At 34.7% G+C, this 26,020-nt stretch overlaps 2 protein-coding genes across 3 annotated transcripts; both read left to right on the top strand.

Annotated features, from left to right (window-relative positions):
- The first annotated feature begins 2,987 nt into the window (after nt 1-2,987).
- On the top strand, nt 2,988-9,538 carry LOC107302904 (fatty acid-binding protein, adipocyte). The gene is made up of 4 exons (XM_015832067.1): nt 2,988-3,165; nt 5,381-5,553; nt 7,673-7,774; nt 9,323-9,538. The coding sequence occupies exons 1-4, from the start codon at nt 3,093-3,095 to the stop codon at nt 9,371-9,373; spliced, it is 399 nt and encodes a 132-aa protein (XP_015687553.1). The 5' UTR covers nt 2,988-3,092; the 3' UTR covers nt 9,374-9,538.
- Nucleotides 9,539-13,297: 3,759 nt separating this feature from the next.
- On the top strand, nt 13,298-18,676 carry LOC107302912 (myelin P2 protein-like). Of its 2 annotated transcripts, XM_015832074.1 has the most exons (4): nt 13,298-13,370; nt 15,472-15,644; nt 16,855-16,956; nt 18,252-18,676. In XM_015832074.1, exons 1-4 carry the CDS (start codon nt 13,298-13,300, stop codon nt 18,300-18,302), a joined length of 399 nt encoding a protein of 132 aa, XP_015687560.1. In that variant the 3' UTR covers nt 18,303-18,676. The 2 variants fall into 2 exon arrangements, with proteins under 2 accessions (XP_015687560.1, XP_029143155.1); XM_029287322.1 differs by lacking the exons at nt 15,472-15,644; nt 18,252-18,676 and having other exon boundaries at nt 16,855-16,940.
- The last annotated feature ends 7,344 nt before the right edge of the window (nt 18,677-26,020 follow it).

Below are 26,020 nucleotides of genomic sequence, written 5' to 3'. Positions count from 1 at the left end.
CACAGTACAACTCAAGATCTATATCACCCTAAGCAGAGCAAGAATTGGGAATTTGTGGCTCTCCAGATATTTTCAGGGTGATGATAAAACATCATATAAAAACAATAAATATAATAGCAGTATAATCAAAGAGAGCAGGAAAAAGCAGTGGTCAGGACAATTACATCAATTAAAACGTCTGGGAAAACGAAAATGTTCCAAAACAGCTTCACCAGCGACAAGAGGTGTTGATAATGAATAATAGGATAAGTAGTTTCTATTAAATTGTAGCTCAAAAATGAAATCTTGCTTCCCTTGTAGGGGAAAAAAAAGCAAGCAATAGTTCAAGCTAGGATCCCGAAAGGGGAAAAAAATCATGAACAAAGTTCATTTCTCTTCTAAAAATAAATATGGTTTCATGAATATATTTCCAAAAATTGTATTTTTACTAAAGGTCAGCCTGACTGGGAATTCCACACATGCTGTCTCATCACATTTGGAAGGGACCAATTTGATTTAGGATTTCATGACAGTTTATGCAAAAGTGAACTTTTGATATTCATTTTTTAGTAATCACATAAAATGTATAATTCACAAATCAATGGAATTAAACTGAATCTTCAAAATAATAAAGACACTGAAACATTTATTTTAGAAAGGGGTATGAGAACATAATTAGCAGGAAGGCAATCCATATGAACCCTACACATATTAGCAGAAATCCACATAAATCCTCTTAGGTATGCATGATCAAATATTTGCAATTTCCAGGGATATTCACCAGATCTTAAGAAAGCTTACTGAGCTTGAGCTAAAACATATGGCTCTATCATGGTATGTCTTTATTGAGATACAATAGGAAAGAAATTAACACAACTCTACAATTTCCAAGGTGGTTGGAACAATTTATTGTATTTGGGATATAACTCCTGAAGTAAGCAAACAAGTTCCCCTTTCTTCATTGGATGCTTTAAATTTTTAAACAATAAAAATATGCCTGTGAAATAACAAATTTTGTCAAAACCAAATGCCCCACATCAGCAATTATGATGCCTGTAACTGTATCAAAACTAAACAAATATTTTTAAAGTTAGCATTAAGGACACTGAGGGCTCATGGATTAAAGAATTGGAACACATCAAAGCTTGCAGTTCTTCAAAATATTAAAGCTGCTTCTGTGGATATAAAATTAAAATGGATTCATTTCAACTGTAGTGGACATCCCAAATTTTAAAGGATTTAAAGGATTAATATCTGTTGGTGATATAAACAATTTGAGGGGTCATTGATTCATGATTTGGTCCTGTGAATCACTAAAATCTTTTTAGAGTAATATTTTAATATATAGATTTTCTGTGGCATTGATTTCGATACTTTGTAATCTTCCTCCATTTTTTAGTCTTTTGTTTGTTTAGTTTTTCATTTATTTTATTTTCTAGTGCTTCATGTATTTTTCCTATTTCTTTCTGTAAAACGTAGAATGTATTGTACTTCCAAATAGGCACATACAGCTTTTATTTATACTTATTTAACAATGCAGAGGCTCAGACTGTGCAAATACAATCCTGAAACAACTTTCTCATGAATTGGCCATCAATAGTAGTAGCCCAGATATATACATTCATAAGGAAGTTTAAGTTTGAAGCCTTACTGAGTTGAAATGGACATTTGAAGTCTTCTAGTCCAACCGCCTGCTCAAGCAGGAGACCTTTTGCCATTCCAGACAAATGGCTGTCTAGTCTCTTCTTAAAAGTCTCCAGTAATAGAGTACCCACAACCTCTGAAGGCAAGCCATTCCATTGGTTAATTGTTCTCACTGTAAGGAAATTTCTCCTTAGTTCTAGGTTGCTTCTCTCCTTGATTAGTTTCCATCCTTTGTTGTCTTGTCTTCTGTTGCTTTGTAAAATAGGTTGATCCCCTCTTCTTGCAAAAATGTCCTGCTTGAAAGAGAGTTTCAGTGATGCAACTCCTACAATTTAAGACATTCTTGCAAAGATTTGCTTCCTAATGTTAGGAATCAACATATGTGTATATTGTTTCTGCAATATAAGGCAGTGCTTAAGAGAGTAGGAAAATATTCTCTAAAATTATTATTTAAAAATTTATTTTAGTAATAATACAATTTTCTCTAATTTGGTGTTATCAACATACCAACCAATGGGGAAATCCATTATAATTGGAAAAGTTTGTACTAATTATTTCATTTGTTGGGTTCACAAAACACAGTGCATAAACCATGGTTAACAAACCACAATGACTGTTTACACTAAAACCAAATAAAACCTGAATTAGTATTGTTTCAGAAGAAATGCTTCAAACCTCACATAAGTACAGCATCTTTCTTCTAGTCATTAAAAAACCCAGTCATTAAAGTGAATCAACCACACTTTTCTTTCTTCTGAATAAAATGTTAAGCTCTTTGTTGTGTCAAACAGTTGGCTGAATATCTGTGCTCTTTCAGGATTAGGTCAATTTATAATTCACATAAAGATAATTAAAAATACCTGCAGCAAATCAAAGGCTCCTATTATCATCACAATCAAGTTAAATAGTGATAGGAAGCATATTTGTTTGACTTGTTCATTGCATACATAAAAAGAATTCTGAAAGCTTTAAGATACAAAGAGTTCTCCAAACTTTGTGTAAATAAATCCCATTGAAGTAAATCCCAGTGGAATTGACAGCTGAACAGACATGCATAGGATTGTGCTGTTTATTGTATGTAATTAGAATGTTACAACAAATAGTTAATTGCTAGATCAGTGCAGAGGTCAGTGCTTTTTATGCAGTGGATTAGTCATACCAAATACAGTATAACTGAAAAAAAAGAAAAAGTAGCAGAAATCACTGCTGCTGCTGGAACAAAACATAATAGTTAAGTGCTGGTAATACAATGCTTTGTCCTAATGGCTAATAGCACTATGACCCACTAAGGGGAAAAAAAATCTGTTAAATCAGAGCCATTGGTTGCCTTTGTGACTATTGGCTAATAGCAGAAAATCACATGATCAAGGCACCTTTTTAAAGGCATGAGTGAAGTTAGTAACAGAAGTGACTATATTGAGGTTTGCAGGAAGGTGTTTGGAGTGTGTTAGGAGACTTAGTCCTTCACAATGTGTGAGCCATTTTTGGGAACTTGGAAACTAATTTCAAGTGAAAAGTTTGATGACTACATGAAGGAGCTGGGTAAGAATTATTTGTGGGATTTAGTAAAAGCTTTGTTTTTGCTGGAGAATGTAGATATGTAGAATTTTTTTATTATGTAACTAGTGAATTTGTTTTGTTATAAACGTAACCCCTGTGACAATATAGCTCCCATTTGTATTTTCTTTATTGTTAATAGTAATGTGGAAGAAAAACTTCTTACAGTATGTTAGCTATGCTAGATTCCAGAGTAATCCATGTTATATGTCTGTTGAGTAAAATTCATTTGCATTTTATCTGGCTTCCAACTAATTTCTCAATGTGCAAACTCTGTTAATAATGTGGCATGGCTTGTCTGTAGAATGTTACCATGAAATTGTTTTAATAAATATTAGAAGAGCATGCAATCATGTTTGGGCTTTTGTGTAGCATTTGTATCCAGGTTATGTACCACAGGAGCTCTTGCTACTTGTTTACTTAAATGTTTATTGTCTGATATTTTCTCAACATACATTGAGAATATTGATACAAATGTTGACAAAATATTCCAAACATAAGAAGCTCTAATTGGATACTCCCTTATATGAACGTTTATGGGTTTTTTTTTCCCCTCTGGCCAAATTTGAGCAAGGTTTTGTGGTGCTTGGCTGTGAGCGTTGAACTAGAGGCAATGCTCTTATCAGACATGCCTGCTTTAAATTAATGATACTTCAAAGAATTAACCTGAAGCTTTGCATTGTTTATCCACCGCACCTTTTAAGTAGAATGCTGGCCCCTTATTTAAGTGTAGTGAAACTAATGCATGCAAATAGCCTACTTCCAATATTAATACTATATATATTGGGCATAGGAATAAAGATACCTCTAAATCTGTTACACTCTTTCTTTGGACCCCTCAAGTTCAAGGAGGCCCATAGTTTTATCCTGGAACACTTGCTTTGTCTGCAAAGGCTTTACACTTCATATTCTGGCTAATGGGACCTCTAGCAGTAAGTGATATGGAAGAGTTCTGAGACTGCTGTTAACTTGGAATAGACAACATGGCAATAAAGCGGTAGTATTCTGTATCTCTTTACACTCCCCCCCCCCTAAGGATTGTCTGTATTTTTGCATTTTTCAGCCAGCAGGCTTCACTTAAATGAATCATAGCTCAGTGCTATGTGAGAATTAAGTCACTTTCTCACTAGGTGTAAAGTAGCTTCGCAGGGATCTCGGCTGCTATTGTTAAACAACCTGGGGGACAATCTTATACCTAAAGTTTTGTAGAGATCAGCTGTTGCAAAGAATATTTATTCAAATGAAATGCAGATCTGGATTATATCAAATTATGTACAGTAAGGAATTTAGTTTATATAATATTTCAAGAAATTATATTTGGCCCCAATATTTTGAAAAGAAAATTCAGTGGAGATGGGCGTCAAAATGAAGGTAACATTTGGTAAATAAGCAATTGAATAAAGTGCTTGTTTAAAAAGAATGGTTACGCTCTGGACAAAAATAGAAAAAGCTGTTCCAATGCCTTAGAATGTAGAACCTCACCTACATTGTCCCATCACCATGGAAGCCCTTTAGTGTGTTCCTGCAAGTCATAACTTGCAATCTATGACAGCCTGGGATAAATATTACCCTGTATATAAGGAGGGCTTTTAGTATTCCTCTCATCAGTTTATAGTTTGGTTCATTTAAATATTTATAATGTTTATGGTTTTGAGTAATTATAATAGTGATGTTGCCTTAAAAGAGAAAGCCACCTTATGCTATTTGTTATCTAGAACAAATGAAATCAGCCTGGACATTTATGAAAACATATATTAAAGCTAATTGATGGAAAATAATTTGGATTTTGTATACAAAATATACCAAATAGTTGGGAGAGAACAGAGATTGGATTGGGCAGTTGCTGTATTATTTTCAGCCTAGTTTATTGCAGACAAGAGAGTCACCTAACTTAATTTACTACATAATTCAAGTTGGTCCCCAAATCAAATATCTAGCTTGCACATCATACCCTAAAATCTGTCTCATCTCCAGGTGCATTTTTACACAGTGAAGCTCTAATCAAAGGTAAACCCCATCAAGATAAAAATGACAGTAGGAAAGGAACTCTTGTGTTTAAACTCTTTATTCTCTTATTCTGTAGGGGTTTGGCTATAACCCAGTTTGAATCAAGTCTTTATAAGTAGTTTTTTTTTCAATTCAGTCTTCAAGGTCAAGAAATTTGTGATAAGAAATTTATAATTTTTGGTTTGATTTATAGGTGTGGGCTTTGCCACTAGGAAAATAGCTGGAGTGGCCAAGCCCAATGTAATTATCACCTGCAGTGGGGGTGTTATAACCATCAAGTCAGAAAGCAGTTTCAAAAACACTGAGATTTCCTTCAAACTAGAAGAAGAATTTGATGAGACCACAGCAGATGACAGAAAAGTAAAGGTGAGTGCCCTACTTTCCCTGAAATCATTTTGATTGAGTACATTTGGACTCTTGAAAATGTGTTGTGAACTGTCTTGGAAAATGGCTATTTGGGAACTTCCTCATTTTTAAAATGATGGCTGTGTGGGACATGAATACCAACTTAATGAATTGGCTAAGAATTTCAAGAAGCTTTAAGTTGGGAAACAAGGCCTTTAAGCCCTTTTGTCCTACAAGATGTTCCTGTTTTGCTGTTTTCAGGGCAGGTGACATCCAAGTCAAACACTGGGCTGCAACCACATGTTCTTGTTAATTAAGAATATCCAGTCCACTTGGAGATCTAAAGCACTGATGAAAGTAAACTGTAACGCAATGTTTCTCAACCTTGGCAAATTGAAGATGTGTGAAGCCAGCCATGTAACATGCCAGTTTCCTGCAGATTAAATTAATGGTTTTAGATGAAAAATTTGTACACTGCATGAAACATCTTCTTCTTCTTGTGCCATATCCATTATCGGACATTGGCGATCATGTTAGCGATCCTGTTTTTATCAGCAGCAGCACGAAAAAGTGCTGCTGAGTTTTGTCCAAACCAGTCCCTTAGATTTTGAAGCCACGGTGTTCTTCTTCTGCCTGGACCTCGTTTGCCTTCAATGAAATATAGTAGATGCCAACAAATATGGTAGTCCTCGACTTACAACAGTTCATTCAGCGACTGTTCAAAGTTACAACGGCATTGAAAAAGTGACTTATGACCATTTTTAGACTATTGCAGCATCCCCATGATCACATGATCAAAATTCAGACACTTGGCAACTGATTCATACTTGCAACAGTTATAGTGTCCCGCTGTAATGTGATAATTTTTGTGACCTTCTAACAAACAAAATCAATGGGGAAGCCTGATTCACTTAACAACTGTGGCAAGAATGATCATAAAATGGGGAAAAACCCACTTAACAACTGTATTGCTTAGTAACAGAAATTTTGGGCTCAATTGTCCTAAGTTGAGGACTATCTATATCCATACATATATTGAGCCAATTTGGTCTTTTGATTAAGGCCCCAGGCTAGAAATCAGAAGTCTGAGGTCTAGTCCCACCTTAGGCCTGAAAGCCAAAGGAGAGTCATTCTCTCTCAGCCCAACTCACCTCACAAGGTAGTTGTTTTTGGGGTAAATAAGAGAAAGGAATATTAAGTACAGGTACTTAACAGTTCATTTAATAACCATTTGAAGTTACAATGCCATTGAAATAAGTTATTCATTACCATTTTTCACATTTACGGTCATTGCAGCATCCCCATAGTCATGGGATGAAAATTGGACACTTGGCAACTAGCAGGTATTTATGACAGTTGCATGTCCCAAGGTCACGTGATCACCTTTTGCAACCTTCTGACAAGGAAAGTCAATGGGAAAGCCAGATTCACTTAACAACTGTGTTATTAACAACCATGGTGATTATTTAACAACTGTGGCAAGAAAGGTCCTAAAATGGGGGAAAACTCACTTAACAAATTATTGCTCAGCAACAAAAAAATTTGGACTCAATTGTGGCTGTACATTGAGGATTATACCTGTATGTTCGCCTCCTTGAGTTATTTATGGAAGAGGCAAAATAAAAATAACATCAGTCCTGCAAGGCTGACCAGATTAGGAAACTAATTCCTAATAAGACTAGAATACGCTTTATTGAGATAGATTATAGTAACAAAATCTGCTTGTCTTTTACCTTGCTTCCCACTGATACCCCATTAAGACAAAGGAGCCAGCCAAAGTCTCTTCCTGATACTCCCCCCTTTCCTAGAGCGGAAGGAACACTTCTGTAGCAGCTTCTGACTCTTCTGTTCATGGCTTCCTACTTATACAAATAGATATTAGGTGTTCCAGGCTATGTTTATGTTGTTTCTGGCTGTGATTATTTTCTTGCAGGTAGCAAAACTTTCACTATGCTAGTGATTTCATTATTTTTTAAAAAGCCCTATTGAATACTGATTATTGCCTTACACATTGTGCATAGTTTGAGAATTGTGTTATTTTCCCTAAATTGATTATATGACTAGCACATATTTCAAACACAATTTTTGCTGGCTTTTCTTCAGTAGGTTTTGAAACTGACCAGATAATTTTTCTTGGCAGAGTATTGTGACACTAGACAATGGCTCACTCAATCAGGTGCAGAAGTGGGATGGCAAAGAGACAATAATAAAAAGAAAAATAGAGGATGGAAAAATGGTTGTGGTAAGTTCATTTTTGGTTGTAAACCTTTGGAATGTTTTTCAGTAATAGAAATCACAAGTTTATGAGTAAATGTTTTTCAAAGGGGAAAGAGTAAAACAAGTAAAGATATTCTATTTTTCCTACTCTATAGAAGAAAGATGTGTCTTATTTTGGTTGGTGAGTCAGAATTCCTTTAAGTTAATAAGCAAGTTAATACAGAAGGACAATACTAAGCTATTTTGAAAGCAAAACAGCATATATTGTGTTATTTTTTAAAAGTAATTTAAAGCAAATTTCATTTTGAGAGTACTCTTACAGACTCTACAGATTCTCAATCTGAGAGTGCAGTCAAATTGGCTCAAATTCAAATAAATTTGCAACAAACATCCTTTTTGGTGTAGGATGATTTCACAATGAAGCATGTTTTAAATATTATGACTCACTAGCAGCCCGTAGCAATGAGTTCATTGGAAATGAATGGCCCTAGCTGTGGTGAAATGGTGATTCTCATATTTAAACTTTTATACACTTATAATCTATAATTTTTACAAGAACAGAGCAATAGATCAGATTGAAAAGTGATATTAAGGGGAGTTGAAAGTAATTGGAAATCCTGCAGCCATGCTGTAATCTTTAGTGGAACATTCAGGGAAACTCCACACTTTTGATATTTAAAACCTTTTCCATAGGCACCACCTACATGCTTCCAAAAAGACAAATGAAAAAAAAATCCTAGTAGTTTAAATGTTGTCCTGATTGTAACAAAGAAAAGGCATTCTAGCAGACAGTTTTTCACTGAAAAGTAATTGGAAATACTCTTCTAACTGGAAAAGGTAATGCCAAACTGCCATGTATGAGCTGTGGCAAGAGCAGTTTCATGAAGATGAGAAGTCATTCAGATTTCAGGATGAAGTTGGCATGCAGGCACTTGTACAAACAAGAACAATTGGATTAACTGATCATTTATGTGACAACACCATGGGAAGGGCCTTAAGCAAATGTGTTTTCAACAAAAATGTCTAAACACGCTGCCAGTAAGGTATTCTGTCGACTTGCATAATCTCTAAACTCTGGAAACTCAAAGGTATCTTAAAAACTATTGCTTAAATGTTCTGAATATTTCCCCGCTAACTTTTCAGTCTTTTATACAAGCATAATTAAAACTATTTAAAAACACAATATTCAGTACATTGCTAAACAGAAAAGTAAGGCAAATTCTCTTCAAACAAGCCAAAAGAGCAATTTTCAAATACTGGAAATTGTTTTTCTGGTCTTTTTGGAGAGAATTTGTCTAGTGCATATTTCAGTGGTCAAGGATATAAGCACATATAGGCAGACTTAAGCAATCTGAGTCTCATTTCTTTGGATATGATTTTAAATAAAGCACCATTGCCTGGGGTCATGCAATACACTAAGCCAAAATGGGCTTAGCATGTTGCATCAATCCAGATCCTGTTGGCTTCCTTGATAGTCTTGTACTTCATTTGGATAAAGGGAACACTTGATCCACTTACTGAAAATAAGTATTGCTGATATAATAGTGATATTTTTGTACTTTTTTCTTTCTAGGAGTGTGTTATGAACAAAACTGTCTCCACTAGAGTGTATGAGAAAGCATGAAAAATCCATGTTGTACAAATTAGAAGTATCTCGAAACAAAATATGATTCAGGGAGCAGAGCCTGTTCTTCAGAAGCTGAATTTGACAGCCCAACTCCCAATTACTTTTGTACCTAATTCAAAATATTTTGGTTATTCAATAAAGTGTTTACCTTGAAATGAAAAAGTTTCTGGCTCAGTTGTGGAAACTGAACAAGGATCATTCCAAACTAGATTTTCAGGTTCTCTTTGTGGGATCAACTAACCCTCATTACTCCTCACTTATTGAAGTATTAAAAAACCTGACTGTAGTAGATAATGAAATAGGCTAAAGTGTAATTTCCCTGCCCCACCTATTCTTTTATAGTGCGTACATTGAAAAGTTCATTGTTTCTCTACTGCTGTGTTCGCTATTTTACTTCCTATAGAAAAATCAATTTTTTAAAAAATGCTGGAATAACTATACAGTCCAGGGCTTCCAGTGGGTGGTTTCAGGAATCATCATTTTAGAAACATAATTTGTTAGAACAAACATCTAGGATTCTTCCTGAGAATAAATTAATGTCTTTTGAGAAAATAGGAAGGCCAGAAATTGCTTGTTATGTTATTTGGAGACAGTCCCAAGAATTACCCATATTTATTATCTTAAAAAATGTTTAAAGCAGGACTTGTAAAATCTCCAAATTACATTTGAAAGTTATGCTGTGGACTTAGCATAAAGTGATTGCCATAATAGACATGGCCACCATGACTATATTCATTTACCAGGACATTAGATTGATTCCTAAATTCCACAATTTTCCACCATCCTGGTTTACCTTTCTCTTAGTTGGTATGCTCACTTCCTAAGAAAGCATTGGCTGGTGTAGCTTCTCTTCTCTCCCTGATCTAAGAATGCTTAGGGATTCCAGAAACAGTCAAAAATAAAAGATGAAGTTGGTGTTTAACTTACAAGAATCAGCTTTCCATTCAAGTATTTTGAATATATCATAGAAAGGGAGGTAGGAAAGGGAACATACCAGGCACCAAGACAAATGCAAAAGGCTCCTTAATGGAGGTCCAAGTGGGGATAGCATTCCATTTTAATATATAAAAAAACTTAAATCATTTTCAAATTATTAGGAAATACACTTTGTAAAGCAACCTATGAACTTGGGACAGAAGCCATGCTTCAAATCAACACATATTTATAGTATTACAACAAAATGAGTCGACTTCTCCAGACAACATTATCCATATCAAGTAAGTGTAAATACTAGGAGTTACCCAACAGAAAAAGCAATTAATATTTTTTTAAAAAATATATAAATATATTCATCTTTTAGATGCTTTTCAAGATTTATTAACTCTGAAAAACAGTTGTAAACATTTCTGTACAAGAAGAGGTAGATTTTTAGGCAATCACAGCATCCATTAATCAAAGAATTTATCTTTTTTTTTTTTTGGGCACCCTTCTGGCTTCCCTTCCAACTACCAGCCCTTATTTTTTGTTCTTTGAACTGTATCAGCATCAGTATTCGAAGATTATCATTTAGAACATCATATAAACACAAAAAAACAGATGATCTTGATTTAGAGTTTAATTATTTTGCTCAAAGTTTGTTCCATTTAAACATCTGTGTAATCAAGTACTTCTTGACACAGATTGTTGTGAATATGTTGGTTTAGATGTGGGGAAAGACTAGATATCTGGGTTTGTTGCAAAATCTGGTTCCCACATTAGCATCATTGTCAATACTATACTTTCTCAGCTGATAGGTCCACACTTGCATATTGACAATACTTAATTGAAGCAGATTCTCATAAGCACTAAGAAACAAGAGGGCAATGATGCCATCACAAAAAAATTAATGGACACTAGTTTAACATCATGGAGGAATGAATTGAAATTTGGAAAGAGATTTCTTAACCTAACTTCATTTCCAACTACTTTATGCACAAGTTTGGTCTACTGGTTAAGGCACAGGCTAGAGAGCAATAGACTCTGAGTTCAAGTCCCGTCTTAACCCATGAAAGCCATTTAGCTGACTTTGGGCCAGTCAGTCAGCCCTACTCACCTCACGGGATTGTTGTTGGGAAAATAAGAAGAGGAAGGTGTATTGAATACACCTTGCTGCCTTGAGATATATATATATATATAAACAAAACAATATATATAAAACGATACAATTATAATAATTTCTATAAATAATAAAAATGAGATATAAATAAATAATAAAAATCATCTGAAGGCCAGCATGGAGAAGAAGCTATAGTAGAGTTTCTCACTCTTGACAATTTGAAGAGGTGTACATTTCAACTTCCAGAACTTCCAAGCCAGCTTGCTAAGGGTGAGAAACATTGGTACATAGTGTATAGAAAAATCAGTGAAAGAAATCAGATGCATATTTCTTGGTTATATCTTAATTTGATATGGCACATATTTGGATGCAAAACAGGAAAAGTGAATATCATATCTTGTTCTTCAGCAGATAAAGCCTTCATACTTAATATTAAGTAAATTCTGGACCTTACTTCTGAAACATGAATTTCACATTTTTAGTCATTTTAAAAGATAAAAGACTTGGGAGCAGTACATAGAGAAGGATTTTGGTATCTTAGTAGATCATAAACTGAATGCAAGCCAAAACTATGGCATCACTATTACAAATATACACATACATACTTAATGTCCAATCTTAAGCTATGCTAATAAAAGCAAACACTAGATCACTGGAAAAGGCAGTTATTATTCTACATTAGTCAGGCTGCTTTTGGGGTCCTGTCATGTGTTAGACATTATATCTTATGAATAATGTTGACAAAAAGAGAATATATGCAGAGATAGGTGATTGGGGTGATCAGGAAAAGAAATCCACTAAAGAACTTCTAACTCTAACTTACTGAACTTAGCAATGCTTATCACAGTCTTCAAATAACTGAAAAGGTACCATGAAGAAGCTGTTCCCCGATGCTTCCCATAACAAGACTGCAATCAACTTCCTCCCTAAGATGAAGTCAAGAGATTGACCAAGGAGCTTTTGTGCAGAATCCTCCTCCATCTCTTAGAACCATAGAAGGAAGCCTCACAAGTGAGCTAAAGCAAAATAACATAACTGCTTCACTTTGCTTTTAGAAAGATGGAGACAAAGCATTCTTTCAGTGAAGCAAGACATTGTGCCTTCAAAGTTTTGCATAAGCCTACTAAACATTGGGATAAACTTCTTAGCAGTAAAGAAGATGGTCATGAATGTAATGGAATTTCTTTTGGTTGAAATACAGAAGTTAGAAAAGCATCTCTTGTAGTTCCTACATTCCCAGTTGTACAAAGGGTTCGGCTGAATTCCCTCTAAGGCCATTCTGTGATATGTGTTATCAGTCTCTTAGATTAATGTGCTCCCAGGAGAATGTGTCAATATTGTATACAATATAGTACTATACTTCCAACATTCTGAAATATCTTAAGACCTCCTAGTAGGTTGACATTCTGATGATGAACATAGTGCGAGGAATTTTGGAATCAGTTTTTAGTACACAACTTTTTTCTGTCATAAGCACTACTTCATCTGTATTTAGTTCCTTAATGGCTACATTAAATTTATTCCTCATCCTCATAAGACATTGTCATAAGACTTTCCTGAAAATCAAAAGCTGTCCTTCCCAAGAGCATCTCTGCTCCAGCACAATAGTAGCAAGCTCACACCCATCACCCCTTCCTTTTTGTATTACTGCGGAGGAGTTGGTGGCAGGCAAATGCTGCTGGTCTTGGTACTAGCATGAATAGTATGGCACAAGGGCCCATTGTTTGGCCTCTGACATTGCCCTTCAGCATTGGGAGGTACTGAGCACTGCATTATCCTAAGTCTCTCTTTAAAAGATGTAGCTGGGCTATTACCATTCATATAATCCATCTGCCTCTTGCTAAGAATTGCTCCTGTCATTGTCCTTGCTCCCAACCAGAAAAACTATGTGCAACAAATTTGTGGGAAGCTGGAAACTCATCTCTAGTGAAAATTTTGATGATTACATGAAAGAATTGGGTGAGATTTATCTTGTTGATTTAAAAAATGTTGCAGATTATCTATTGTTGATTTCTTATCAGAGTTTTGCAATTAGATCATAAACATTTCACTTAATTCTCTTCAAAATAAATGTTAGAAAATGTTAGGATCTTTTACTTAGCTTTTATTATATTAGATGAATATGCTATTTGTTGTTACTTTCAAATCATTATTCATTATTCATGATGGAATAATGAAAAATTCATTTGAGTCCATTGGAGCTGGGTAACTAATCAATTTAAATAAATAATCCAAAATTTCCTGATAACCAGTTTTTACTGTAAATAAATTTATTTTTGCACAGAAATTGTAGGCATAACTCTTTCTATTCATTTGCAGAATTAGTCCATCAGTGAAGGCTTTTAACTGATGAAGTCAGATATCTCTGGAAAATAAATCTGGTTGTTTATTTTGTCCAAAGAACTATGTTTTGAGGAAGCTTAGTTGCATCAAATATGAAAGTTTGCTGTTTATGTGTTAAATATATATATTCAAAATTTTGTGGCTGACAAAAAGATGCTCCTAGACTGGAGTGAAATGCAGAACAGATTGCTTTACATTTGGTAGACCGGATGTTCCACCCAACACACACACACACACACACACACACAACACACACACATTAACTATTGTATTGTATTATATTGTTTCTGAGTATGAAGTAAAATAGGAAAGAAGAGAGAACTATGTGTATTACCATTTGTTTTTCAACAGAATGCTAATTTGGTTTGTTGTAAGATATACTTAAGAAGATGTGCTTCCAGATTATTTTTAACTCTATGAAAATACATTTTTGAAAAAAAAAATGGAAATTATGTGTGGTGAAGTTAACAGATCTGGGCTGCAAATATCCACATGGCTAATAAATGGCAGCTGAACATTAGAGTTTCCTATATCTCTTTGCTGCCATCAGATAGTCCTCTGGATTTGTATAGCCACCATGTGCTTTATTTCTACATCATCAAGAAGTACCTGTCATACCAAGCAATCATTCATCTTTGTAAATGATCATCAGACATCAAACATCAAAGAATGTGGATATCACACCTGGAGGTAATATGTGAAATGCAATAAGTTTCAGCCAGGTACACATGCATTGTATGCATACAGATGCACACATCTGGTGCAGAAGACTCATTAACTAAAATCAGATCTTGCATGTTGATGTAATGGTAGGTGAAAGTGACCTTATGAGATAGGAGGGATAGCTGTAGATTGCACAAACAGCATATGGAAGATGTCTCAGCCCACAAAAGGAGGGAGAGTATGGGAAATGTTTCAAAAGGGACCCTCCATAGTTTTCCGGAGAGTAAAAGTAAAGGAGAAGAGAAATACTTTCAGTATTGCAAGACTCTGTTAATGTGACAATAAAGCTACAGTTAGTACTCCTGGTTGCGCTTCCTCACAGAACTAAAATTTCATCTGGAAACTGACTATTCATATAGAGAAGATATCACAGAAAAGCAGTTCATCCTGCTTTGGCTTCCATTTTTTATTTATTTAGTTTTATTATTCATATGATGTTACTATTTTAGCTTTTCTCAACCAGGCACTCTATAGACTTATTGGAGCAAAATTCCCATTGTCCCCTGCCAGTTGTTCCTTACCATCACTGTGGAAATTCTATCCATAGGGAGGATATTGGGCTATGATTATGTGATTCACAGAAATGCATATTTGTCTTACTAGGAACAGAAATAAATGTTGTCATTTAAATATGAACCTGTGATGAGTGCAGGTACGTAATAATACTATGGATGTGGAGTTAGGGATATTAATACTAGTTTACTTTTATTTGAATAGTATCCTGGGATTAGGTTTGGGAAGTCCGGGGGTGGGGGGTGGGGGATGGGGCTTTTTTCTTTATAGCATTGTGATATACCTGTGATGTTTTTTTTTGATGAAAATAATAAAATTTATATTTGAAAAAATAATACTATGGTGACCTCCATCAACTATATTATTTCTTTTATTTCTGCTTTTCAGAGATAATTGATGTAGATAATTGCGTAATACACCCACACACACACATACTCTTTTTGTCAAATGAGTAATGAAGACTGTTTTCTTGCTGTTATAGGAGTGGGATTGGCGACTAGGAAACTTGGTAACTTGGCAAAACCTAAAACCATCATCAGCATGAAGGGTGATGAGGTCACAATCAGAACAGAAAGTGCCTTTAAAAATACACAGATCATATTTAAGTTGGGTCAAGAATTTCAAGAAACCACAGCTGATGGCAGGAAAACCAAGGTGAATAAGGTGTTTGGGTTTTTTTTTTTACATTTTATCTGAGGTATTTTGATGCTCTTAGAAATAGTGTAAGAGTTTCAGATCACAGAGGAAATTAATAATGGATCATTTAGATAACAGTTGATTACCGTCTACCATATTTCCTTAGAGTTAAGTCCTTATGAGGGAAATTCTCATAAAAGTGTTGGATATGTTTAAGATATATTTCAAAAGAAAAGGAAGAAAAAATCTTGTAATTGAAAGGTTTGTAACTTCCTTTTTACTACAATAGAGCTACTATATGTTGGCCTCAAAAATTCAGATGACTACAGGAGGGTTGTAAAGAGGTGGAGAAAACTGACTTTGCTGCCAACTAATGGATCCCTGGATTTTCCACCTTTGGTTAAGCAGACTTACATAAAACTATGGCTTCTATACAAATAGGACAGAATCAAGAAGGGCTCCAAGGATTATACAAACACAAATAATAAATCAAAGGAAACAAAGCAAACAAGGCCCAAACCATGTAAGAACTGAGCATAAATCATGTGGAAGAAAAAGCAGAAAAATAGGAAGAGGATCCATCAAGAGGAAAATATACTAGAATATATATTGAGGGTCATTTGTTTGTGATTCCATAGCAGAAAAATAATTGGCATCTTATTTCTAATAAAACTGTAGCCATTTAATATACAGTAGCAAAGCTCAGGATTGCAAGTGACTGCTTATGATGGAACAACACACGCATACGATTCAGAAATAGCAAAATGGATATAGGAAACAGCTTGACTGGTGACTTCATGGATTCATCTATATTGTACAAAAGTAGTTTGTCCTGAATTTTTTCCAGGGTGCATTTTGACTTCTTGGCTGAGTCTCTTGCCCTGCTGTCTCTTGGTAGCCCATCACTCAAGTTCTACTTAGCTTTTTCAAGATCAGCCACCATTGTCAGCTAAGTACTGCTATCCATTGTGACAAGCAGGATATATGTGTCTCTTTTTTCTCTCTCAGCTGATTATTCCTAAGTGTTTGATGATGATGATGATGAAGAAGATAGATGATAGATAGATAGATAGATAGATAGATAGATAGATAGATAGATAGATAGATAGATAGATAGATAGATAGATAGATCTTTGCACATGGGAATGGTTTAATAGTACTTCACATTTTTATTGTACCCAATCTGTGTAAAAATGATAATTTTTAGAATTAATATTTGGATCTACAGACTGTTGTAACCTTAGAAAAAGGAGCACTGGTTCAAGTGCAGAAATGGAATGGCAAAGAATCGACAATAAGGAGGAAACTAATTGATGGGAGAATGGTGGTGGTAAGTAGCTCTTCTTAATCAAGAAAACTACGGGATGTTCACATGTTTAATTTATTTATGGCAATCTTAGGAACTTCTGAATGGCAAGGGATATATTTTGATCACAACTGTATACATGAAAACAGTACACATCAAAAATCTGTTGAAAACATATTTTTAAAATTAAGGAATAAAAATGTGTGGCTTAACAGGAAGTGCATTTTTATTTGCTCAGAGAATAATTTATGAATGGATGGATTTGAATATATTCTTCCATAGTTGTCCAATTTAAGGCAGATTTTAACTTTGGGGTGATGTTCATCAGTTAAAACATACGTATGAGCCAATTTGATTAAAATCAAGACTAGTTTCAAAGGGCCCAAATGAGTAAGGATATTTTCAGCTTTTTATATTAGGTAGACATAGCAAAAGAAGAAGAAAATTATATAATAAAATTGTGCATGTGGAGTGGTTAGGGAGATATTTTTCTCAAAGTGTCAGATATAAATACAGTGAAGCTGAATAATAAGAAGGTTAAATCAGATTAAAGGAAGCTAACTAGAATTTGGTACACCATGATTTAGCAATGGTCAATAACTGGAATGGTTGTAAAAGCGGAATAAGCGGAATAAGCAAATGAAAGAAAGATTGTTTGTAGTTATTACTCTTGATAGTTATATAATACTTACAAAAACAGTACGTTCCTTTGCCTTATCTCCTAATAAATGTAGTTCAGGAGAACATTGTGTTCTTATCCTGCTTTTTTGGCTTTCCTGCTGTAGACAGGATTGGTTCATTAGGCTCTTTTTACGTTGTTACTGTAAATTTTTACAGCCATCATTCAGAAACTGTGTTCCACCCTCTTCTAAAGCTAAATTTAAGACTGCTTCACTTATTATAGATTAAAATTATAGATACATGTGCAAATTGTAGGGAGAATCAGTTTCACATCATGATCATTAGCATTCAGAGAAAGTTCCAGGCATACAGTATGCTGACTTATTTGTTCTTTATTAAATCTTGTGTTCCTTAGAATTAAACAAAAGCATCTTGGATTTTGGTCATTGACTTTTTATAGGCAGCAGTACCATAAGAGATACTGTACAAGAAGGCTGGAAAAGAAACCAAAATCAAAACCAATATAAACTTGCTAGCTACAATATTTAAGATAAGCTTTTATTATTCATTTTTAATTAAAAAAAATTAAAAATATGAATTCCCATCTTACATTTGTATAAATATATTGTATAATAGTGTGGAGGCTAATCGTGTGATTATAACTTGCTTTATATCTCAAATTATGTTTCTCTTTTTAGGAATGCATCATGAAAGGAGCCCTGTGTACAAGAGTTTATGAAAAAATGTGACAAAACTCGAAGTTTATACCCGATGAGACTAGTTCTTCAATCCACATCATTTCCTTGAGTGGCTGAGGAATTGCCATTTCTTTTCACCTTTTCCCTTTGTGCCTTTTACAGGAGAGCAACTAAGCTATAAGTATTCATTTTAAAAAATTAAGAAAGTAGATCACATTTGAGACTAAACACATGCTTACCATTGTATAAATGTGTAATTTTGGTGAGATTAAATGGTTGCATTCAGCCTTCCTGAACATCCCGTTAATGAGTTGTTCTTATTCCGTAGTGATGCACTGTTGCACTAGTGAATCTATAGACATTTTACATAGAAAGAAGCATATTTATATTTTCTTTAAATGGCACGTTATATAGTCCAGGTGTGCTAATCTGGGGTCCTTGACAATATAAAATAAAATATTCACTATCTCTTAATGAAAGAGTTTGTTTATTTTTCCCTAAAGCTGTCCTGTGAACCTGAGATCTCACGTTAGACTAAAGTAGTTCTCAGCTTACTTCAAAATCATTTGAAAGTGTCATCCTTACTATATACATCAGATAGGAAACACAGCCAGATAACCTAATTCTGCTTTATTATAAAGCTACATTAATAGGACCTTGCAAGTCTCTTCCCTCCCACTCCCCTTTACAGCCCAATAATATTGGGACGATCTCTTTTGAGCTTCTTGCTTCACCCACTATGCAGCTGTGGGCTATGCTCCCCTTGTCTGACAATTGTCTAGGCAGCATCTCTTCACCAGGTCTCCCAAGGTCATTCCCACATACCTATTACAAAAAGCAGATCACACTTTTGGGGTTACTTCAGCTTCACAGCAGAAGGGGAAGTACATGTCAGCATGAAAAAAAATGAAAGTCTTCACACTTTTTGGTCTCTGGTCCTACCTACCAATTCTTCCAACTTCATTCAACATTGGCAGGTAGATTTGGGTGGGGTGGGTGGGTTGGGTAGATGTGTTAAAAAATCATGGCAGCTATGATCATGGACAATATTTTTGATCCCTGATTCCTCTGTCTCAAATCAATTTATTCTTCTTTAGCTTGGTACCTTTTTGGTGTGTTGGAATAAAGTTCACAGATTTCAACTTGCGATACCTCTAATGCATCTGGAAGTGAGCAGATTAAGTAAGGTTTTAAGGAATATAACATTCAATGATAAAAAGTTTTCGTACACCTAATCAGAAACAATGTTTTTCCTATCAGAATTCATCCTATACATGACGAGATGTTTAGTTCTGCTGCTCATAGCCTTAAAAAGTTTTACTTCATTTTGTTTGTTCATACCTAAATTACTGACCTAGTATGCTTTATTAAGAGAGAGAGAGAAAAAAACGCAACTGCTCAGCTCTGCAACAGATCTGCCTGGCACTTTCTCTATAGAAAAATAACCATTAGCAGCTGTGTCATGGGAATTAAGAGTTTTTCCAGAACAGGAAAAGTGCAACTGTGCTGATAGCACAGAAAATAAATAAATAAATAGATGAGGTAGATGGTACATCCTATTGATGAATAGGCAGCATGCAATCAAATTCTAAGCCTTTGTCTTAGCAGGGACTCAGGTGGGTGGAGAGGCCCTGAAACTGCTCCAATATTTCTAAAAATGATCAGACCGCACCCTGTGCTTCAATTTAATATAATTTATTTAGGCATGCCAGACATAACTGAATATACCCCTATGATACAATTCCAGCCACTTGTCCTTTCACCATTTCTTTTCTCCATCCAATTCAGCTAATAACCTGAATGGATCAAATTTTGTTTATGATTGTCTCGTAACACTGTCCCTTTTCACAGATAAGTGTCAGAGTATTATAATAAAACCCAGGCAATGTTCTCATACTCTGCTAAGTAGGAATTATGCACCCTTATAGTGCTATTAAAAATAAGATAAGAATACTGTAATGATTAATAATTAGAAGTGAGTATTACAATCATATTATATTGAAGGCAGCAAATATAAGGAAAACAAGTATAGAAATGTTTCCTCAAGTTAGTTAGTTTGTCTAGCCAATATTACTTATTTTAACCGTTAACAGATTACTAAGATCAAAACTGGAAATATTTTACATTACTTGCTATTTGGTTACTTATACTAGAGAAGTTACAGTTCCAGATCTCATACCATGTTTGGACATCAGATTTACTTAGAAACTGCAATTAGCTACGTTTATACATTATGCTAAACCATAGTATAAATGTGGTGCACATATAATACTAAGCAAAATCATGGCTTAATAAGGTTTAGCATGGTCATTCTGAACCCTGATGCCCTCCAAATGTGTTCACAAGATTTCCTGGAAATCTGCTTATCTAGAAGATGCTAGGATGGAGAATGCTGGCTTAGCAGAGCATGAAAACAAGGCCTGGGCTTTATTATAATATTCTGATAGTTGTGTGTGAAAGGGGACAATGTTATGAGACCTTCATAAGCAGAAGTTGATTCATTCAGAATCTCATTAAAGACTAAATATCTACTGTGGTCTTCTTGTAGTCACAGTTGTTGATGTTTTTGTTCTGATTCTCAGTTCCATAGGAAAGTATGTAGGACATTTTTTTTTAATTGATTGTATGATTTTAATCATGATTAATTTAGACTTAGTGGATTTGAATGAGCTATCAGTATAGTGCCCTGTAAATATTGAAATAATATCAAACAACTGCAGTGAGAGACACCATTTTGCTGATGTGCTGCTTGTGTCTGGCTAGACATGCTGAAATACAAAACTCAAAACAGATAGCCCTTAGTCTAATAGATTGGTTTGTTCACATGCTTTTGTTCTCTTGGGTGGCACAGTACAATTGCAACTTTAGCATTGGTGAAATTCTTCATGAATTTATTTGACATAAATCTGACAGTAAAGTTGATTGGCTATTACAACTACACTTATATATTCTATTACCCCATAAGTGATCTGTTGGCATTTTGATAGTTTAATATATTCTGCACGCCTAGACACTGTTATGTCATGATGCATGTAAGACAACAGTGACTTCGCACAAAAAATAAACCTGGCCAGTCGGAGATATGAATAAAAGTGTGTAGACTCTACAGTGAGTTATGTCTACTTTCACAATTACACTCAGATCCACAACTGATACCTTCTAATTGGGTTTTCATTTGACAAAGTGGTTAAAATTACAGCATTTAGATATCCTTAACAACTCATGGTATTAATCCCCATGTTTATCAAGAAGGAAATGGCGTATCTTGCTACTTAAGAAGCCCTGCACTGGGCAATAGGCCATTGTACCTCAGATGGAAAAATAATTTCCTGAAAATAATAGTAACAAAATTTAGATTAAAGTTCAAAACATCATTAGAAAATAAGGCAGTACTAAAAACTTTGCACAACATAGCTTGTATCACTAAATTGCACTAGGCTTTGGATTATATCAACCTTTCAACATACTTTCCCATATGTTTTTTTTTTCTGGTAACAATATAAAACATTTATTTAAGGAAATGAAAAGCTCAGGGGACTTTGAGCAGAATAGCCAAGCTGCATTTGTTAGATGAAGAATCTGATTCAGGGCCAAGCAATTTGACCCTAAAAGTTGTTTCCATATGTGGACAAATATCATGCAGACTACTTTGAGTTAGTTTTTATTTTCTTTAAAAGGGAAAAAGAGAAATACAGATTCATTTGTCAGCAGCTGACAATATGTGGATGCTGTCTTTTAGTTTTCATTTTAAAAAATATGTCAGAAGTAAGGAAAATTCACAAAGGTGATCAAAACTTAAGCAATCATTTTCAGTGTAAACAATATTTTCATGGTTTAAATATTTTAAGAAAAATGTTGGTTTATCTTGAGAATAGTCATGATGCAAATCACCATTTTAATTCAAATAATCATGACTAAAATCACTATATGAGTTTGAATAATCATGATTTAAATCACCAATTCAGTCCAAATCATTCCTGCTATATTTTACATAAAGCAAATACAACATTACAAAGCTAAAAACGTTAATGACCTTGCCAATGGAGATGGGAGCTCTGTGATCCTCAAACTGTTGTTGAACCACAGCTATCAAGAGCCAGTAAAATATGACCTTTAAAGGAGGATGCTGGGAAATGTAGTTCACCAACATCTGAAAGGTCACAGAACTCCCTATACTTATTCCTAGCATCTGGTTTTGTTCCACACTAGAATATTATACCTTTCCCCAGCATCTCCATCATTTAAAAGTAACTGAATGAAATGAAATATAACAACTGGTCCTCTTCAAATCTGCTATTGAGTGTGACAATGTGATCTTCTACTATCGTATTATTATTATTAATAATAATAATCTGGGAATCTTCCAGATGCATGAACTTCATCTTCCTGAATACTTGAAGACGGCTAATATAGAGATTTCTAGGCAATGAAACCTACACATCTGAATATTATCCAGGCTGCATTGAATTGGAAAGTGTAATACGCAGCTTGGGACCAAATCTGACATGTTCCACCCCATTTGTTTTTACAGTGGACAGTATACAGAGATGATAGTGAACATTCCACCTTTCACTTATGCTTTTTGAGCTCTTTTATTATAGGCAAGCTACCCTTGCTTGGAGGAATATGGCCAACTTCTGGTTTTTAAGGTGAAAGTTGAATTTGCTGTGCAGGAAATTAGAGTCAAAGCTCTATATTTTTCACATTTTTGTTAAGCATCTGGGGAAAGGGTCACACATAAACAAGAGTTAAGATTGAGAAATAACATGGTCTGAGAATGCCTACTGAGATCCAGAGTCTGGTAACAACTGAAGAACTGAATAGCTTGTATGGCTTACAACAGATAATTAAAGCTAGGAATTAAATTAGAAATTGTATAAAACTCTTATTGAATAAGCAGTGCAATAAACATGGTTTTAAAAAAAATGAAGATCCCAGAAAGGATTAGTTTGTCAGAGCTCAGATTTTCATAAGATAATAAAGTCCTTTCCCCACTTCTACTTTGTACAAATTTTGTTGTGGCCACATCTCTTTTCTGTCATGTCCACATGCAGGAAAGTGTCATTTTTTGTTAAGCAACTAATACAAACCTAAATCTTCCTTAGTTTTATGGCGTTTAAAGCAGTGTTTTCCCCCCACAAATCAAAAATACAGTCCAATACAGCCCTGACTTACAACCACAAAATTGAGCCCAAAATTTCTGTTGCTAAGCGAGACAAGTGAATTTTGCCCATTTTATAATCTTTCTTGCCACTGATGGTAAGTGAATCACTGCAGTTGTTAAATTAATAACATGGTTATTAAGTGAACCTAGCTTCCTCACTGACTTGTCAGAAGGCCCCAAAAGGTGATCACATGATCCCTGTAACCGTCATAAATATGAGTCAGTTGCCAAGCATCTGAATTTTGATCACATGACTACGGGGATGCTGCAATGGTTGTAAGTGTGAAAAACGGTCATAAGTCACTTTTTTCAGTGCAGCTGTAACTTCAAATGGTCACTAAATGAGCTATTGTAAGTTGAGGGCTACCTGCAGTAGCCACAAGCCACAAAATCAGAGACAAAATCAGATGATTAAGAATGAGCTGGAACAGAGAAGGGCTTATTGGCTATTTGAAATGATAAGAACATGTTCCCTCCCTTTCTTGTTCAGCTTCATCTGCTGTTGCTTCCCAGATATCTGAATAGTACACACTTTGCCGGTGGTCTAACAGACCTGCACAAAGGACTACCTGTATCCAAGGAGTTTGTTTGTTTATATATCATATTTAGAGACTACCCTTCCTCCTAACAGATTTGTTATTGCCAATATTATTTTCATTGCTATTCATAGCACTATTAGTTAAAGTAGTATTTATTAAATTATTTTCGTATAATAAATGTTTGAGGGTTGATGAACAATCTGAAACTTCATCAAGGGGTGGATGAGTGGAAGAATTTGGAAACCTCTGCCACTGAGGCACCATTAACTCTTTTGAAAAAGAAAACTGGTAGGAAGACTTGAACTATGGTTGTCAAAATGATAATAAACTCCATATAAATAGCACAAGGCATCCCACCTCATTGTACAAAAATAAAGTTCTGCTAATAATACTTGATTTATCTTCAGCCATACAAAGCCCTTACACAGCTTTTTAGACCTCCTTCAGATCTCATTAATCATGATCTCACATGACCAAAGAGGCTCAGGGCTGCTCGTTGACATGACTGACTGGAGTATAAAGGCAAGAGAGAGTTTTCAGAGGGTTGAGATAATAATTGAATGTTTGAATTCCTAACATATCTGAATGTCAGCATGATTTCTCTCAACTCCCTCTTCAGAGATATTCTAGGGCATTATCAACCATGACTCCCCCACAAACCACAGGAAGAAGAAGAAGAAAAGGAAGCCGCTGAGATGATCTTTTGTAAGCAACATGAGTTTACATTTTCTAGTGGATGCAAGATCAGTGGTGTGAATAACTGTAAGACTCAGTGAACCAATGTTTTAGTTTTCTGTTTTTTGCTATTATCAACCATCTTTATTTTAATCTTAAGAAGCTATTCCTAGTGTAAAAGAATACCCCTTTAAAATGAAGATCATATAAATTGGACTGGATATTATTAAATATTATTAGTGCAGCCAAAGAAACATAGGAGTTTGGGGACACAACCCGCCTGGATTTCAGTTATAAATAGTCTCAGATAAAATAGCCCACATTAAAGGAATGGGTGCATTATGCTCTAAAAATATCAAGGTACCAAGTTGTCTACCTCTGCAGTACTACGTAAAATATTTGTAATATCAATTTGGAGGATAATGACTAGAGCAAAACATTATTAAAAATAACTTTTCAAAAGGAAAACTCAGCAATTATCATGCAGGGAAGGAATCAACATTCAGAAAAACTTTCAAGCTTCGACTTGAAAGTGGCCTATTAAGCATTAAGGAGATCTAAAGACATATGATTTAACACGAATTGTTGTAAGCATCCTGAATGATATTTGAAGGACATAACAATACACAGCAACAACAACAAAGCAACAATACAACCATACAAATTAATGTATCTAAGTAATAATAAAGATGTAGATACATATAAATAACTGAAATGATAAAATACATCTTATCAAGTTTGGGCAAGAAAAAGAAGTTTGGAGAGATGAAAAGCATGGAAGATACAGTGCAAAAGACACGACAAAACTCTTGGTGTTACTAGAGGTTTATTCATGGTAGGTCTCTCATAAGGAAGGGTGAAATGTGGGGTCCTTGGTGCTCTCGGAGTTTGGTTGTTTTTTCACATCATCAATGCTGGAATAGCCCAATCAAGGAAATACAAACTCAGACAAACAATAAAACAAACAGTAAACAATAGCTTACTCAAGGATCCACCAAGAATACTCCCACCAACACTGCCAGGGCAAGTAACTTGTATAAAAACAATACCTAACAGGGTTACCATGTGATAAGATGGGTGGCCAATAAATTTAATAAATAAAATTCAGACCATAAATATTTTGGTAGGATTTATGGATGAAATTATAATGGAAAATCACATGGTGCTTTATTGTTATGTATGATAAGAGCAGCATGACTTCCATATGTTCAGCATTTGGAAAGATCTTACAATACCCACAATAGATGTATGGTTAATAAAAGTGACAGAACTGACAATGAGGGCTGAGGTAACAGTCCTTTTGAGAGAAAATTCATCTGTAGTTGGAAGCCTTTTGTGGACTTTTTGCAGAAGATGGAAAAAAATTGAATTTTGACATATGGATTTGTCAA

Source organism: Protobothrops mucrosquamatus, unplaced genomic scaffold, assembly GCF_001527695.2.
Source record: "Protobothrops mucrosquamatus isolate PMUCROS unplaced genomic scaffold, P.Mucros_1.0 scaffold_297, whole genome shotgun sequence".
In the NCBI taxonomy this organism is placed as follows: Eukaryota; Metazoa; Chordata; class Lepidosauria; order Squamata; family Viperidae; genus Protobothrops; species Protobothrops mucrosquamatus.
This window is presented reverse-complemented; position numbering and strand designations above follow the sequence as displayed.

What these genes read in the sequence shown, in the direction of transcription:
- LOC107302904 (XM_015832067.1), top strand. Translation starts at nt 3,093, where the DNA reads ATGTGTGAGCCATTTTTGGGAACTTGGAAACTAATTTCAAGTGAAAAG. An exon ending in TGACTACATGAAGGAGCTGG is followed by an intron (nt 3,166 to 5,380) that starts GTAAGAATTATT and finishes TTTGATTTATAG; the next exon opens with GTGTGGGCTTTGCCACTAGG. An exon ending in CAGATGACAGAAAAGTAAAG is followed by an intron (nt 5,554 to 7,672) that starts GTGAGTGCCCTA and finishes TTTTCTTGGCAG; the next exon opens with AGTATTGTGACACTAGACAA.
- LOC107302912 (XM_015832074.1), top strand. Translation starts at nt 13,298, where the DNA reads ATGTGCAACAAATTTGTGGGAAGCTGGAAACTCATCTCTAGTGAAAAT. An exon ending in TGATTACATGAAAGAATTGG is followed by an intron (nt 13,371 to 15,471) that starts GTGAGATTTATC and finishes TTGCTGTTATAG; the next exon opens with GAGTGGGATTGGCGACTAGG. An exon ending in TTGATGGGAGAATGGTGGTG is followed by an intron (nt 16,957 to 18,251) that starts GTAAGTAGCTCT and finishes TTCTCTTTTTAG; the next exon opens with GAATGCATCATGAAAGGAGC.